Source organism: Neoarius graeffei, chromosome 2 (genome assembly GCF_027579695.1).
Source record: "Neoarius graeffei isolate fNeoGra1 chromosome 2, fNeoGra1.pri, whole genome shotgun sequence".
Taxonomy (NCBI): domain Eukaryota; kingdom Metazoa; phylum Chordata; class Actinopteri; order Siluriformes; family Ariidae; genus Neoarius; species Neoarius graeffei.
Genome location: NC_083570.1, coordinates 119,280,941 through 119,297,809, shown reverse-complemented (window position 1 = coordinate 119,297,809; position 16,869 = coordinate 119,280,941). Strand labels below are relative to the sequence as shown.

Genomic DNA, 16,869 nt, shown 5'->3' with positions numbered 1-16,869 from the left:
AACAGGATAAAGCGGCTACAGATAATGAAATGAGATGAGATGAGTTATTTAGGTTCTGTTATGAGATGTAATTGGACCATGAAAAGTCATTAATACACGTGTCTAACTCAATCAGACTAAATCCAGATCCCTTAGTAAATGCTGTTTTTTGTGGACGATGTCATGCCTTATACACAAATTGGTACATACTTTTCGACACAAATCTTGACAAACTAGCAGAAAAATAGATAACTGGTGTTTAGCATGGTGGGAGTGGCCTGCATTAAGAATGGCTCCACCTCTTACCGTCCAGCCTCCTCCGTCCGTCTCCATATCGCAGTAAACCATGACGGGTTGTCCCTGTTTCCCTCCGGGGAAAATCTCCACCACACCCGAGTCCGTCTCTCCATTCATCAGCTCCTGAGAGCAGTCAGAGGGGTATGGGAAGCGCAGAGTTCCTGAGAGAGTGAGAGAGATCATCACCATCATCATCATCACCACCATCATCAACATCACCATCATCATGATCACCATCATCATCACCATCATCATGATCACCATCATCACCATCATCATGATCACCATCATCAACATCATTGTGATCATCACCACCAGCATCACCATCACCGTCATCACCATCTCCATCATCAGCATCACCACCATCATCATCACCATCACCATTACCATCATCACCACCACCACCACCACCACCACCATCATCATCACCACCATCATCATCAAGAAGTGAGGTAATGACAGATCCACACCTGTCGTGAACTCAGTGGAGATGGCTGCTGTGTAGACGCCGCCCCTCTCACCCTGCAGCAGTGCTGTATATGTGGACGATGGTTGCAGCCCTCTCAGCTTATGTTCACTAACTCCAGGGTGAAGAGTCACTTCCTGTTTGGTGACCAAAATTAAAACAAATAAATAATGCTAATTGGCAGCTTTAATTTATTCAGCATATCAGTATAATTTCTTAAAATGATTTGAAAGAGACAGGTAGGGCAGGCAGCACACTGAAGAAAACAGATCAAAATGGTCCAAAGATGCTAACGTTTGGAAGCAAAGAGCTTAACAGCTACAGGTAATCTTTGTTTAATAATTAGCCACATTACTATAGGTTGTAAGCGACAAGATGCGTTTTGTTTCTGTTAGCATGATAGCAATTAGCACAAATTAAAAGCTGATTGGTTGCTAGCTATGTACGTTAATTTGTAGCAATTCTCATCATTCTTTAATTGTGTAAACATCATTGGTCAAAATTAAAATGAAAAGGGTGTGCTTTATCGCTAATCTACATACTCACTTTTTGAATACACTGTAACCGTGCTATAATGAACTCCTTGGGGGACGTCCAAATAGTTCGCTATACCGAAAAGTTCATAACACTGAAATGGACCCACTTGTCACACCAAACACTCACGTGATATGAGAAATTTTAGGCACATTAAAATTCCATATCATGAATTTCTCCTTCTGAGTCACTATCGCAGTTCACTGAGTTAAAGGATCACGAACGGCGGCAATGTTTGCGTTCTTTGTCCGTTATGGAAATGATGGAGGTTACCTGAGTATTGTTGTCAATGTCCACACACTGACTCACTCTGTTTTCTAAATCTTCACCATTCAGTTCATTCATGTGTTACAAATCACCGATGATGTCATTTATGTCATGCCGCAGGGCGGGACTGGGTGAGGCGGGGGGTATAAAAACACCACTGCTATGCTTTAACTAGGTGTTAAGTTTAGTGGTATCCGTAGTCATTTTGTTCTTTTATCGATCCTTTGATCACCGTTCTCGATAATGGTTTGTGGTGGACACCTAAGCGAGGCTCGTTAAGCCTTTGTTTTATGGTGATAATATGTATGGTTAATGTGACTACGGACTTGATTAATTATTGTTTGTCTCTGGGGGGAAGAGGAGCGCGTGGCTCAGTGTGTGTGTAAGCAGGTGAATGATGGATGTAATTGCAGGAAGAGTGTTTATTTACAAACAGGCAGGTAAACAGGACAAAAATGTAAGATGAAGGCAGAGTCATGAAATGGGCAATGGACACAAGCAGAATGGTGGAGGCAAAGACGAAAGGCAGAGTCCAAATATAACCAGAAAGACAATGCTCAGATAATAAGGCTTGGTAATGTGAGACTCTCGGTACCGCATGTAAACTTCACCAAGTCTCAGTGTTTAGAGAGTCCTTATAAGCACGCACTGTGATTGTGCTCTAATCCGGAACAGGTGCATGGTACTGTAATTAGTCCAAATGGTGCTGTGTAATCCGAGAACATGGACGTGACACAGTGATGTTTTTAAAGACTCTTTCGACTTGTCATTAAAGGCTGAGAGACATGAAGTTAGTTCATTATATGCAAAAGTTTATAGTAAAAGGGTGGGGTTGCAGTCTAATTAATATGGACAAAGTGTTGACAGATAGCTTGTCCATGATTGGGCAACGACTGAGTCACTCTGACATTATAATAATTATTCCTGCAATGGAAGTCTGGTGACTTTATCCTTTGTCTCACCTTGCGCTCTCCACCCTTGGTGAAGTATGTCAGCTTGTAGCTGGTCACAGCTGAAGCTGGTGGTTTCCATGACAACACAGCAGTACGCGCTGTCACCTGTTTGGCTGTCAGGTCCCGAGGTGCCTCCCCTTTTCCAGGAGAGCCTATCAGGAGAAAGAATAAATGGGTCATTCCGTGCCAACTCACCTAAATTTCTGGAAACTCCCCAGGTCACCCTCTCAGATTTTGTTGAAAAAATTCTTACATGTAGCTCTATATGTTTCTACAACCCCTGCAAATTATTAGCTTTCAATTCCTCATAGTTTCTGAAAAACAGGCCTTTGAAATTTGACCCCCAAAAAGCTAAATTTGCAAAACGTGCTTTCTTCCAACTTCAGGAGCTTATAATTTTAAAATGGATTAAACCTGGAAGCCAATATTGCAGATATTTACTAAATGGCATCCATATTTTTCAATTATGCCATCAGTTAGCCTCTGGGATGCTTATTTATCACTCTATAGGAAGCCAAAAATGGCTTTTCGGACAAAATGAGCTAAAATAGGGTGTAACTATAGGAGCTATTCTGGAAAAATGGATCAACTCAGACTTTTCTCCTCATAACACAGTAATTATATGGTCATTATCTGTTTATAGGTACATTTTTTCCAGGATAACCCTGTTAGGTGATGAATTACAAAAGTTTTAACATAAGCCCATCTCTCCGAGGGCCCAAAAATAGCCCATTTTTGCCCCCCAGTTTGACCATGTGGCTAGGGGTTTAGGATCTTCTAATTTTTTCTTGATATTGTCTCCTATAAGATGTATCAACTGACCAAGTTATTTTAGCGATCACCTATGGCTTCACATTTAAATAAATTTTTATGTAAATGAACGTTTTTTTCATAAATCACTGTTTTGTCATATTCAGGACCTTATAAATCTGAAACAGAACTATACAGAAAACAGGGGCGATTTCTCAGAGACAACAAGGGAAGCCAAGCTTCCCCTAAAATTCTCTCCCCAAACTGCGGCATCTACGACGTTGAATTCTCATTAAAACAATAACTTGCATAACATAATATATGCCCAAGATTGTATTTACATTCATAACTATCCTGTAACTTATTTGAGTGATGTCTGACGAACTTGCAGTTCGCTACGAGAATCACCTTTGCTGCCAGGTTGTAACCAGCGTTGCCAGATACTGCTGACGTTTTCCAGCCAAAATATGTTCAAAACCCGCCAAAATGCACTTAAAACAGCCCAATCTGGCAACACTGGCTGTAACCTTTCTTATTTCAATGGGCTCTATGGCTGGCAGTCGGGTATCCGTTGCAGTCTATGAGATGGCTCTGAACAGCCAATTTCGGCTAGTTGTTATTGGTTAAAATCGACAAAATCGTCACTTCCAGGGAAGCCGGGCTTCTCTGGGACTAAACGAGACAGTGGGAGGGACAAGAAGCTGAGCTGATGAAGGATTATTGGAGGTAGTGTTTGAAAGACATGAGGAGGGCGGGCTCTGTACTTCGGCGTCGGCGAGGAACATGGAAGTATGATCAGTCAGTCCCCAGCAGATGTCGAGAAAGTGTAGTCGTGAGCCAAAGTGCTGTCCGACTTTCTTTTCATATAAACGTTTCTTCTCATTGATGTCTCTGTACATTACTCTGTAAATAAATGTAAATATTACTCGTTGTGCTCCGTTAACTTTCATCCGTTACTTCATCCGTTCATCCGTTAACTTCACTCCGTTACTAGTCATTTTGATTTTATACTCTTTATTTTGTTTAATTTATTTTAACAATTTGTATAATATTCTATTTTCATTTTTAGTCACTTGTTACATGCTAGTCACTTGACCCAAGGACCACAGTGGAAACAAGCGCTGTGCGCTTTATTGTGTTATCCTGGTATGATTATGTCAAAATTTTATATATTTATTTATGTAAAATTTTTACATGTTTATGCCGAATAAATCAATCAATCAATCAATCAATCAATTCATCCATTCTATCAGTTTGATCATTCGCGAATTCACTCGTTTATTTCATTTGTAGTTCAATCTGGTTGTAGGCTAGCTTGAGCCTTATTGGGATCTGCAGTGCTAGCTGCTAACAGAAATTGGTGAAGTCTCTGGAAAGCACAACCAGCTGGTATGACAGGGTCACAGACCATTTTCTGGAAAAGGAGCGGAGGGCAGAATTTGTGTATAAATAGTGTTCATGTTCATGAATCTGAAGTGTGTATATTGTTCAGTAATGTTAAGAGAATGGTGGGCTCTGTGTTATAGGTTATACCTGGGTATAATATTCAAAGTTCTGTGTGTTGCATAGCCTACCTGGTTATGAATTTCCAGACTGTGTTGCAGAAGATGTTCAAGGATGTGTTGCACAGCTGGGTGTTGTGTTAAAGACTCTGTGTTGCATATCAGGGTATGATGTTCAAGGCTCTTCGTTGAATAGCCAGTGATTTTTGGATGTTTGATATTTTTGATTAAGGATATGAGGCACTAGCCTGGCAAGCCAGACTATAACATGAAATGTACAAGCAAAAATACTTTCTGCCACTAGGTAGGGTTGTCTAGTTCACTGTGCTAATGGGGCACACCTTTCTATGCTTTGATATCCAGCCTACAGGTTTTACGATGAATACGTAAAATGGGATTCCCCTGTTTTAAAAACCAGCCGCCGCCACTGATAGGAAAGGGATACTGCACAGATCTATAAACTGGCATACACATTTTCATATTCTGGAATGAGAATGCCTGAAGAATGCTTAGTTTTCTATCTATGGGAAACTGAAAATGGTAATTTGGCCCAAACTGGTAATTATTTATGAAGAGGTCCTTAAAGCTAGCCGCACACTATGCCGATTTTCAGCGTACCGAGCCAACTGAAGTCGCGAGTCAGGCTTAAAGACTAGTTTTCAATGGTACCGACTCATCTCACAGCCGATTCGAAAAACTAATCGGGAGCCAGACTGATCGGCGAGAGTCGCTAGCAATAGCCAATCATATCTTTCGCATATAACACGTGACATCATTAAACACAATTTCTAGCGCGAGAAATACGTGTTGGTAGCACCTAATGCAGGTATTTACTGTAATTCCATAGACTGAAGCTTTATCCATAGACACAGTGGGCTGGAAAGCCACTCTGCTCAAGTTGTGTGGCTGAATTCCAAATCGCTTTAACTCCCCTATATAAGTGCACTATTTAAGGTTGAAAATAATAGCTCATGCAGCCTAGATAGTGCGCTACATATTCCGTGTTGTGTCATTTGTAATTCAGCCTGTAGCATCTTCAAGTGTTGGATTTAACAGTAACTATATCCAATAGCCAATCACAAAGCTATTAAGTTGTCACGTGATATTTAGCGGAATGTTTGTTATGATGCTTAGTTCGCATAATCTCGTTTGGTGTCGCTTCAATCGCGACTGCACTCGTCAACAGTCGTGAGTTAGTCGGGGATATGTGCGTGCCCTGTCGGGAGTCGGCTCTGAAATGGGTCGGTTTGGTACCGCATGGATCAGCGTAGTGTGCAGCTAGCTTAAGTGAGGTTATGTGACAATATTGATTATTCTACTCATAAAGTACTGGTAATAATGTTAGGTACTTTTGCTATTCATAAATATATTGTTTCAATCATGATCCATACATGTTTGGAGTTTTATTTAAAAACCTGTCCAACAGTACTTTAACAGTTTACTGAAGTCATGTTAGTTATGGCATACACCACCAGATGGAGTGACAGTCTAGGGACAGCAGAGTCAGCCTGTCTGTCTGGACATTCTTTGTGTGGTTGAGGCCCCCGACATAAAATCTGGAGGACGTCAGTATCAACTGTCACAGCGTGACTTTAAGCATGTTCAAGATCTGTTTTCTAAGATGTAACATTATGCACCTTTTAGTACTAGATATTAGAGTCAGGACAGATGAAAATGGCATTAAGGAGTTTTCTAAAAGTGGTAAAAATGACTCTTTGTCTTTGTATACATGCATATTATATAGAGTGTACATGTGTGTATTTGGGTTGCATGTTGATCCTGGGATTGGGATGCTGGCCTCTTCTGCCCCTCGGACCTGCTTGGTCCATCCTGGTGCCCTGTGTCTGGTTGGAGTTTTATCGCCCCACTCCTGTGGAGGACGGCCCCATGGGGACAGTTGAGGGTTATATCTGTTAAAACTGTTAATATTATAGTCAGGCTGTCTGTTGTTGCCCAAATGAGGATGGGTTCCCTTTTGAGTCTGGTTCCTCTCGAGGTTTCTTCCTCATGTCGTCTGAGGGAGTTTTTCCTTGCCACCATCGCCACAGGCTTGCTCATTGGGGATAGATTAGGGATAAAATTAGCTCATGTTTTAAGTCGTTCAAATTCTGTAAAGCTGCTTTGCGACAATGTTTATTGTTAAAAGCGCTGTACAAATAAACTTGATTTGATTTGATTTGTATCTGTATGTAGTAAAGAAATGAGATGCTACTCAAACATTTTCTAGAGGTATTCTGATACAAAAATCTAAACTGTTTTATGGCAGCTTATAAAACTCTGTAGTACCTCTGTCCAGGATAGTTCCATTTCAGGCCTATTGAGGTTTTTCACCTGACGTCACAGGGTCACGTGACGCCCTGGTGTCCGCCATTTTGAAGATCAAGTTAACTAATGTCAACAACATAGTAGCTAGTATGTTACTGTAGCAATGTTTACGTTCAGTCATTTGGATGACTGTTAAAACCTTTCAGACTCAAGTTTTTCCTTTACTGTATTTACTAGTTTACTGTAATTATGATCCGGCAGCTATTTACAACAGATCCAGTGTAAATAGCTGCCGGAGCGCACTCCGGCTTGCTCCCCCTCAAATTAAGCAGCGCGCTCCAGCTTGCTCCCGGAGTGCTCTGGCCGAGGTTCCGGAGCGCACTCCGGCTTGCTCCCGGAGTGCTCCGGCCGAGGTTCCAGAGCGCGCTCCGGCTTTCTCCCCCTCAAATTAAGCAGCGCGCTCCGGCTTGCTCCCGGAGTGCTCCGGCCGAGGTTCCGGAGCGCACTCCGGCTTGCTCCCCCTCAAATTAAGCAGCACGCTCCGGCTTGCTCCCAGAGTGCTCCGGCCGAGGTTCCAGAGCGCGCTCCGACTTTCTCACCCTCAAATTAAGCAGCGTGCTCCGGCTTGCTCCCGGAGTGCAAGCCGGAGCGCGTTGCTTAATTTGAGGGAGAGCAAGCCGGAGCGCGCTCCGGCAGCTATTTACACTGGATCCGGTGTAAATAGCTGCCGGATCATAATTACAGTAAACTAGTAAATACAGTAAAGGAAAAACTTGAGACTGAAAGGTTTTAACAGTCATCCAAATGACTGAACGTAAACATTGCTACAGTAACATACTAGCTACTATGTTGTTGACATTAGCTAGTGCTAACAGCTAGCTGCTAGTACACTGCTACAACACAGACACCGACCCTAATAATACAGTTCTTGGTCATTGCCTGGTAACAGCAAATTTATAACGGGCCATGTCTCAACAGACTAAGAAGTTATTTCAATGATGTTTAATAACATTTTGTTTATCCTGAGGCCCGAAAGTAAATGAAAATGTGAACAAACCTTAGCTGTAATAAGATGGTGACCACCGGCTCCAGGGACGACCCGCTGATGTAGGCATGTTACCCAGCCTGACGCAAAATATTTGTAGGCATCCAAACTCTTATATGCTTTCAGATCAATACCTGTGTATGGCGATGGGTTTTTAACGACATAGGTATACAGATCATGTGGGCCGAAGTCAGGTAAAGACGAGGGCTTCGTGTACTTCCGTACGTCAGTGAACAATCCTGGTGGAAGCAGGTAAACGTCGTTCTCTAAGCCTGCTAACCTCAATTTTTGCAAATACCCCTCCCTCTGCTCGCCCTGTAAATGCCCTACGTCGCTGGATAGTGAAGGTGTTTTCTGCATCTCGCTCCTTTTTCTTTTATGTTTTTCGTTTGTCGCCTTCCTCGCATTCAAACTGATTCGAGCCGTGTCGTCCAAAATGGCAGCCTAACGATGCATCACATGACTTGGTCACGTGGGTGAAAAACCTCAATAAGCTGATAAATATGAGAAAAATGGAATAATCATAAAAAAAAGTTTGTGTACATAAAAATTGATTTAAATATGAAGCCATGGGTGTTCGTTAAAATAATTTGGTCAGTAGATACATCCTATAAGAGACAATATTTAGAAAAAAAAATGAAGATCCTGAATCCCTAGCCACATGGCCAAACTGGGGGGGCAAAAATGGGCTATTTTTGGGCCCTCAGAGAGATGGGCTTATGTTAAAACTTTTGTAATTCATCACCTAACAGGGTTATCCTGGACAAAATGTACCTATGAACAGATAATGACCAAATAATTACTGTGTTATGAGGAGAAAAGTCTGAGTTGATCCATTTTTCCAGAATGGCTCCTATAGTTACACCCTATTTTAGCTCATTTTGTCTGAAAAGCCATTTTTGGCTTCCTATAGAGTGATAAATAAGCATCCCAGAGGCTAACTGATGGCATAATTGAAAAATATGGATGCCATTTAGTAAATATCTGCAATATTGGCTTCCAGGTTTAATCCATTTTAAAATTATAAGCTCCTGAAGTTGGAAGAAAGCACGTTTTGCAAATTTAGCTTTTTGGGGGTCAAATTTCAAAGGCCTGTTTTTCGGAAACTACGAGGAATTGAAAGCTAATAATTTGCAGAGAGTGTAGAAACATATAGATCTATATTTAGGAATTTTTCCAGCAAAATCTGAGGGGGTGACCTGGGGACCCCTAGGTAAGTTGGCACAGAATGACCCAAATGCAGGGTTGTGACATTTCACAGTCACATAAAGTGCACTAATAATACTGGACCTAATTGATCACAATCAACCATGTGATATTTTGGACCAATGGCAGACAAGGGGAGGGGTCTAAACAGGAAGCTAGCCATCAACTTTGACACACACACACTACAGATAGCGTTGGCTCACCGCTGGCCGTGGTGAAGGTGGTGTGTGTGCTGGAGCTTTTCTGTTCTCCGAGCCGGCTGATGATGGTGACAATGTACTTGGTGGAAGCCTTTAGAGCCTGAAGCTGCTGTTCAACTGCGTTACCTGACACTCTGATGCTCAGCTCTGAGCCAGGAGCTAAAACACACACACACAAAACACAGCTCAGAGTCAGAGACACACACAACATCACGTCTTCACGTCTATCTGCGTTCTTAGGCTACATCCACACGACAACGGCAACGAGATTTTTTTTTAAAATATCGCGTCCACATGGGCAACGGATCAGTAAAATATCAGGTACATACGTCAACGCAACGCTTGCTGAAAACGATGCAATACACATGCCACACCTCTACATGCGCTGTAAGACGGTCCCATCGGAGACACCAGAACAATAGAAGAAGTAAGGATACATGCGCATAAACCCCTTCTTCTACCTGGCGTCATAGACATATAAACATAGCATTGAGCTGGTGGCCCGTTGCTGGGATACGTCAGAGTGTCCGCCATATTTGATGTGGCAAATCTTCCCCGTAAACCAATGCAAGTAAATGGACTGAACTTCATAAGGCCCCTTTCTACAATAATATTTAACTCGATGCCTTTTATTCACCCATTAAGACACACACGTATATATTTGGGAAACAAACAGGCATCAAAACAACATATATAACTTTTAATGTGATGGTTATAGATAGTGTGCAAAATACCCGTCAATATTCCGTGGGAGGTGTGACCTAAATTTCCTCATCAAGCTATCGGAAACTTGTTTTTTTTTTTTATTCTGCTGCTACTATCGTAGGCTACTAACGATATCTACACATCAAGGCATGTTTTGGAGCTCAGCGGGGATCGTGTAGAATAATGTGCTGTGCTTACGCTGCTGAAGCCGTGCCGTTTCCGCATCACTTTCATTAAATGTCGTGCAGATAGGCTATAACATGTCTCCAAAAACAATTTTTGCAATATACAGTGCTATATAGAAAAAAAATTCAATTAAACCATATTACAATGGGATTGCTCCATGTGATTGCTTCACAGTCTGACGTGCTTCCAATCTCTTCTATTTTTGAGTGTGCCATCACCATCTGACAGCTGGTGGTGAAATTGGTTGGGTGGGCTATGAAATAAATTATAAATTTATTTATAAATTATAAATTGTTTGGAGACAGGTTTCACCGAGCGGCTATTATGCGCGAGACTTCATATTAGCCACAAAGTCAGAAAAATCTGTTCGTAAAATTATGCTATAATGACCAAATACAATGAAAAGTATTTTTCCAGTCTCACCTGTGAAAGGTAATCCCATGTGATCTCGTTTGGATGGTAAACCTGTTGGTACAGTTAAACGCAGCACATGAATGAGGCACCTTTATTCTCCGCTTTGCCCCATCCAATATGGCGGTGAGGATGACGTATGATTCTACGCGGAAGGCAGCGTCTATGTTTATATGTCTATGCCCGGCGTGAAGCACTCACAGTCATGTGGTTGTGACGTCATCATAAACAAATCCGTTCTACTCATCCAGACGACTTCGCAACGGCGCCGTTGCCAGATCTTTCCACTCTGGAACCCGTTGTCAAAAGATTTCGTTTTGGGGCACCCAAAACGCCGGTGCCGTGTGGACGCCAGGCCGAAATGATAAACAATTTTATCAGATTCACCTGAATCCATTGCCGTGTGGACAGGGCCTTATATGCTAACTGCCAGCTAGTCAATAAGCTAACAGGCGTTAGCCAGCTACTGAACAGGCTACAGCAGTACAGAGTTCTGATAATTTCTCAATAATTACTGTTTATTTATCTGCAGTAAATTCTGGCAGGAATAACACACTCTGGGACATGATGGTGTAGGAAAGTAATCCAAACCTGGATGGTTTATTTTCCTATAACAGCATGCCCCAAAGTGTGTTATTCCTCTGAACCCACAGCAATTTGCCCATGATTACAATGTTTTATTAATTAACAAACGATATATTGTACTTTTTATCCATTTATAGTTACAGTTAATGTTGTGGCATGTCCACAAAACAAGGCCTCGTTTATTGCACTGGATGTGAACAAATGTATCCATAAATGGTTCAACTGAAAAAATCATTTCCTACATTTCATTCCTGAGTTTCTGTTAATGTACACATTAAAGAGAACCTCGATTGATCAGCTTAAATTGTATAATCAGTGTTGAGTTACTGTGATTTGATATACATGTCATCACAATAAAAGTTATCTTTGCTTTGGAGAGAGAATGAGAAACGATAGCGAGACAGACAGAAAGGGAGCTGACCTTCCTCAGAGTGGTACATGATGATGTACTGGTCGACGGTTGCTAGGGCAGGTCTCCATAGCATCAGTGCCTTGGTGTCTGTGATGTTTATGGCCCTGAGGTCGGTGGGCGGGTCAGGCACTGAAACACAAAGGAAAGAAAGTGAGGTCAGGTCACTAACCCTGGGAGAGTTTCTCGTAATGATATATTGTATCATGATAAATTGCAAAACAAATGTATCATGATTCAAATCGATGAAATAAAAAATGAATGGTGATTATTATCAGGCTGTGTAACCTTTGTTTTTCAGAGCTGTAATTGTGTTGTTTAGACAGCAGAGGGCGCAATAATATGTAAGAATACATGTTACTTCACAGTAGACAGAAGTAACACAGCTCTAATGCTGTGAAAACACATAAAAACAGATCTAAAATATGAAAGAGCTGTTGTGTGATTCTGTACAAATAGATTTAACAAGAAATTGGAACTCTCTTTTTACGGACTGCTGAAAGACAAAGAAAAGAGAAGCAAATGGAGGAAGAGCAAATATTCATAAACATGTATTAAGAAAAGACCTATTTGTTATTAACTTCAATTTTTAAGAAAAGGAACATTTTAGTCAATAGACTATTATATTTTAAGACACCATTTATAAATGTAATAAATAATTATTGTTGGTTATTAAGAAAACCAATTTTTTAATTAAACAAAAGGAATATTGAAGTTGATAAAAAAATAGGAAAATAAATGTTGCATATTCTGGCAATAAAATTCAAAAATATTGTGGGAAAATTAACTCATGAACACAACATCATGAATCTAATTGAATCCTGAATTGGGTGAATCATTATTAAAATCAGTTCCCCAGCAGGAAATACACTAATGTCAGAGTCAGTGAGTTTAAGACAGAAAAAAAAAAGAAAGAATTGAATATCAAAGATTATGTAGCTCGACTAATGGAAGAAGAGAGAAAGCAAAAGGAAGAAGAAAAAAATAAAACAAAAGAAATTCAAAAAGAAATTTAACAAAAAAAAAGAATGAAATAATGAAAACAGGTAAAAGACATAAAAATACACTAGACTGAATCAGAAAGAAATAAAGGATAAAAGTAATTCAGATAATAATTTTAGGAGAAAAGAATAAAAGAATAATGGAGGTGAAAAGAAGAAGAAATGAACAAATATAAAGAAGAAATAAGGAAAAATGACAAAACAGCAAAATAAGAGAAAGAAAAAAGAATGAAAAAATAGAAATAACAAAAGCAAATTAGAAATAAATTTAGGAAAAAGAATAAAACAATAATGGAGCAGAAAGAAAGAAAGAAAGAAAGAAAGAAAGAAAGAAAGAAAGAAAGAAAGAAAGAAAGAAAGAAAGAAAGAAAGAACATTTAGAAAGGACAAAACAAAATAAGAAATGTAGATAAAAATAGAAAAAGATAATGTAAGAAAGAAAGAAAGAAAAAGCAAAAAAGACAAAGAAAAAATAAAAATGAAGAAAAATACAATATATTGAATCAGAAATAATATAGGAACAACAAGGAAGAAAAAAAAAACACAAGCAAAAATAAATATAAAACAACCAAAAGGGAAATGTAAAAAAATAAAAATAAAAAAGGAAATGGATATAACAACAAAAATAATGAAAAGATAGAAAGACATAAGTGTGTGTGGAATTAATGTGTTGTGTATTTGGTGTCATATGTTTGGACTCAGACTTACGTGTGGTCACGAAGTTCTTGATTGGGTCACTCTCGTCCAATCCGAGCACAGAGATAACGCTGACCTCGTAACTGGATCCGGGGGAGAGTTTGGTCAGAGGGATGGCGGAGACTGACGAGTCCACCGTCACTGAGATTGGTTCTCCTGTCATCACACCAAACACATACAGATAGAATGTTTATTCCAGTATATGTGTGTGTGTGTGTGTGTGTGTGTGTGTGTGTGTGTGTGTGTGTGTGTGTGTGTACACAAGATGGCAACAAGCTTCAGGTACCGCTGCTGAACATCAGTCTATTGCTTTTGCCTCAAGCTAAGCGACCACACCCACTGTAACTGCCAGTGGCGTGCACAGACATTTTGGGGGGCAAGTGCTCTGGGGGGAAAAAAGGGCACTTTTTTGCGCATGTGGAACACCTTATTATAAGAGTCTGAGATTTAACCCTCCTCTTGTGTTCGGGTCGCCACTGACCCGTTTTAGTTTTTAAAGGTGTAAAACAACCACATAATGTTAATTTATTACATCAAGCCTTTTTGACTTTGCCAGGAATCTCTAGTTGAACAAAATAGAAAAAGAAATTTTTGTTTTCCTAAATCTGAAAATGGTCTAGCAAAAAATATAATACTTATGTGCAGTTGTTTCTGTATGTGACGGGCGACAAAATAATTACAGCTTGGACTTAGAGGGCAAACAATACATTTTCACTCAATTCATGTGTTACCTGGCTGGTGGGGCAGGGGAAGAGCTGACTGACTGCCTGATGTGTTGTCTGCGCTACGACAAGGCCGTGGCTTCCAGGACGCTATGCTGCTGCAACCTCACATTGAATGCACTGCACGCTTCTTCACGTGACAGAGCAAGAGAGACAGAGGTCCGGTGTGTGTGCGGAGGGGGCACACATCGGGACATTATTTTCACACACGCTTTTAATGCCGCGGCTTTTCTAAAAGATCATGTCGACATTGGCCTCAGTAAACTGTAAAAAAAAAAAATTCAAAAGGGCACTTTTTTGGACAGAGGGCAGAGGGGCAGGTGCTTGAGCACCACCTCGTGTCTATCTGTGCATGCCACTGGTAACTGCCATCATTAATGTGTGTAGAACTGAGTTATACACTGAGTGAAATGGAATGGGCTTTGTGTCTGATCACAACAATCAAGTTTGCATACAAGCAAGCACTACTGAATGGTCAACTCTACCAATATCCACAGCAACCTCTGACCCCTCCCTCCAACATATGCTGGGATGAGATCCATTAGACTTCCAGGATTATGTCTGAGCAGCTGTGGATGGCTTTTCAGAAACAAGAGAGACTCCGTGAAGCCCATTTAAACAGAACCTCACTGCCTCTCATGACCCAAACAAGTGGATTACGATGATTTTATTTGCTTTGTTGCTAAATGAAACACTGTACAGGAACAGAGTTTTTACACCGAGAGCCACAATGGAAAACCTTGTGGATTAAGTTCTGGAATGCGTTGTGAAAAAGGCATGAGTCCTGAAGAAGGTTGCACTCGCACAGCCATTCACTGGGGTTTTAACACCAGCACCAACTGGTGCTGGTGTTGTGGACTGGCTCCACAAACAGCTGACAACAACAACAGCAATAATAATAATAATAATAATAATAATAATAATAATAATAATAAAACTTTACTAGGCACAGGGTTTCAAAAGCTGACAATTATTTACATGAAATCCTGTAGAGTAACTGAAATTTATACTTATTTACATGAAATCTGAAAAAAATGCCATTTAGAGTGACTGACTGAAATCTAATTGAAAGATAATCAGATCTCAGTCAGTCACTATAAATGGTACCTCTTCAGATTTGATGGAACTATCCCTTGGAGTACCTCAAGGTTCAGTCCTAGGACCTCTTCTTTTTATCATGTTTATCAATGATCTCTCAAAATCAATTCATCATTGCAAGGTTGTTCTCTATACAGACGATACAGCCCTGTTCTTTGCTGGTAGGGACATTGTCAGTAATAGTGCAGAAAGTGCAAGTTCAGAGTGGCCTCCAAACATGACTGCACTGGACTACAACACCCAAGCGCCACAGTGCCCCTCCTCCCCAGAATACTGACACACCTGTTTCCTGTTTCCTAATCACCTACACTCCTATATATAATCCTATGTGTGACTTTAAACTGCAACCGGTGGTGAGTCTCAGGTCTGGGAAGACTTGAATATTGGAGAAAGTGGAATTACCCCTTAATCCCCATTGCTCCCAGGTCCACTCTGACCTGGAGTGGTAGCACCTACCTGGGTTCCAGCTATGGGTTAAATAGCACATCACCAATAAGGCGCTGGCAGCACGGCACTTTTTGGTGCAATGTGGCAGATGAACCCAACAGGGTCAATGGCACACCAGTAGATGACATATGGAAAAGCCACTCAAATGGCCAATGGATGGCATCCCTCAGCAAGTCAGTGGTCACTGCGGGGCAACTTCCATACCAGTCAGGTCTGTGGGACTTTCATGCATCACTTGGCATCAGGTCTGGAGGTCCAGAGAGACAACATGATGGGGGCACGGCATCGTTTGTCTTACCTTACTGTGCAAGGCACTTCATTAGGAAAGGAGACTTCTGCGCATCCTAATGAATCAGTCATCACTGCTAGCGATGGACAGCTGAAGATGATGACACTCCCATAGAAGACCCAGACAAACAAACAGACGATGTGAAGTATCACTCAGTATTCCAACCTGACTTTACCAAGCCTTCCTCTTGTTGACAGTTTCTTGTGACTCTGACCTTGTTGTGCTGTTGTTCCTGACCTTGATCCCATTTAGTCTCCATTACTCTGTTTGAACATCGACCGACCTTAGCCTGCTCCGATTATGCTACACGGATTACATCTTGGATTTGGTTTCCAGTTTACGATGCACCCGCTCTTCCCTGCGTCTGCATCCAGGAAGTGCCTGCACCCTAACAGACATCCTTTCTATAGAGTTACTTCTCAAGGAAAATCTTCATGCCCTCAGTTATTATGGACAGAAGTAAGCTGTAGCCAGTGATGGTAGAAGGTGAGTGGAAGTAAACTCGCATATCTTCAGCAGCAGAAACAATCTAAAGCAATCCAAATCATTTTATATAGCAGTCAGTACCTTGACCTTATATCACAAGTTGGCCTAATGGTTAGTGTGTTAGTGTGTACTACTCGTGATTGGGTCATACCAAAGACCATTATGAAAATATTACCTACTGCCATCTGACAAGGCACACTGCAATACATGTATGAGTAGGGAGTCAAACTCATGCAGTTACCAGAGAAGTGACCCCCCATTGTAACCCTAGCTATATAATAGGCAAGAGGCTGAGGGCTATGGAAACGGAGATCAGCACCACCCAATGTATGAATGGTTAGTACTGGGACAGGAGATTGCCTGGGAAGAC

General features: G+C 41.0%; 1 protein-coding gene across 3 annotated transcripts in view; it reads right to left on the bottom strand.

Annotated features, from left to right (window-relative positions):
* Positions 1 to 16,869, bottom strand: part of LOC132882175 (tenascin) — a 90,905-nt gene that overhangs the window by 8,585 nt on the left and 65,451 nt on the right. For all 3 annotated transcript variants that reach the window (XM_060915454.1, XM_060915453.1, XM_060915456.1), the window contains 6 exons: positions 13,470 to 13,613; positions 11,773 to 11,892; positions 9,468 to 9,623; positions 2,506 to 2,648; positions 747 to 879; positions 286 to 437 (listed from right to left, as the gene is read on the bottom strand). In XM_060915454.1, the coding sequence (XP_060771437.1) occupies positions 286 to 437; positions 747 to 879; positions 2,506 to 2,648; positions 9,468 to 9,623; positions 11,773 to 11,892; positions 13,470 to 13,613 (848 nt within the window). The remainder of the gene's footprint in view (positions 1 to 285; positions 438 to 746; positions 880 to 2,505; positions 2,649 to 9,467; positions 9,624 to 11,772; positions 11,893 to 13,469; positions 13,614 to 16,869) is intronic.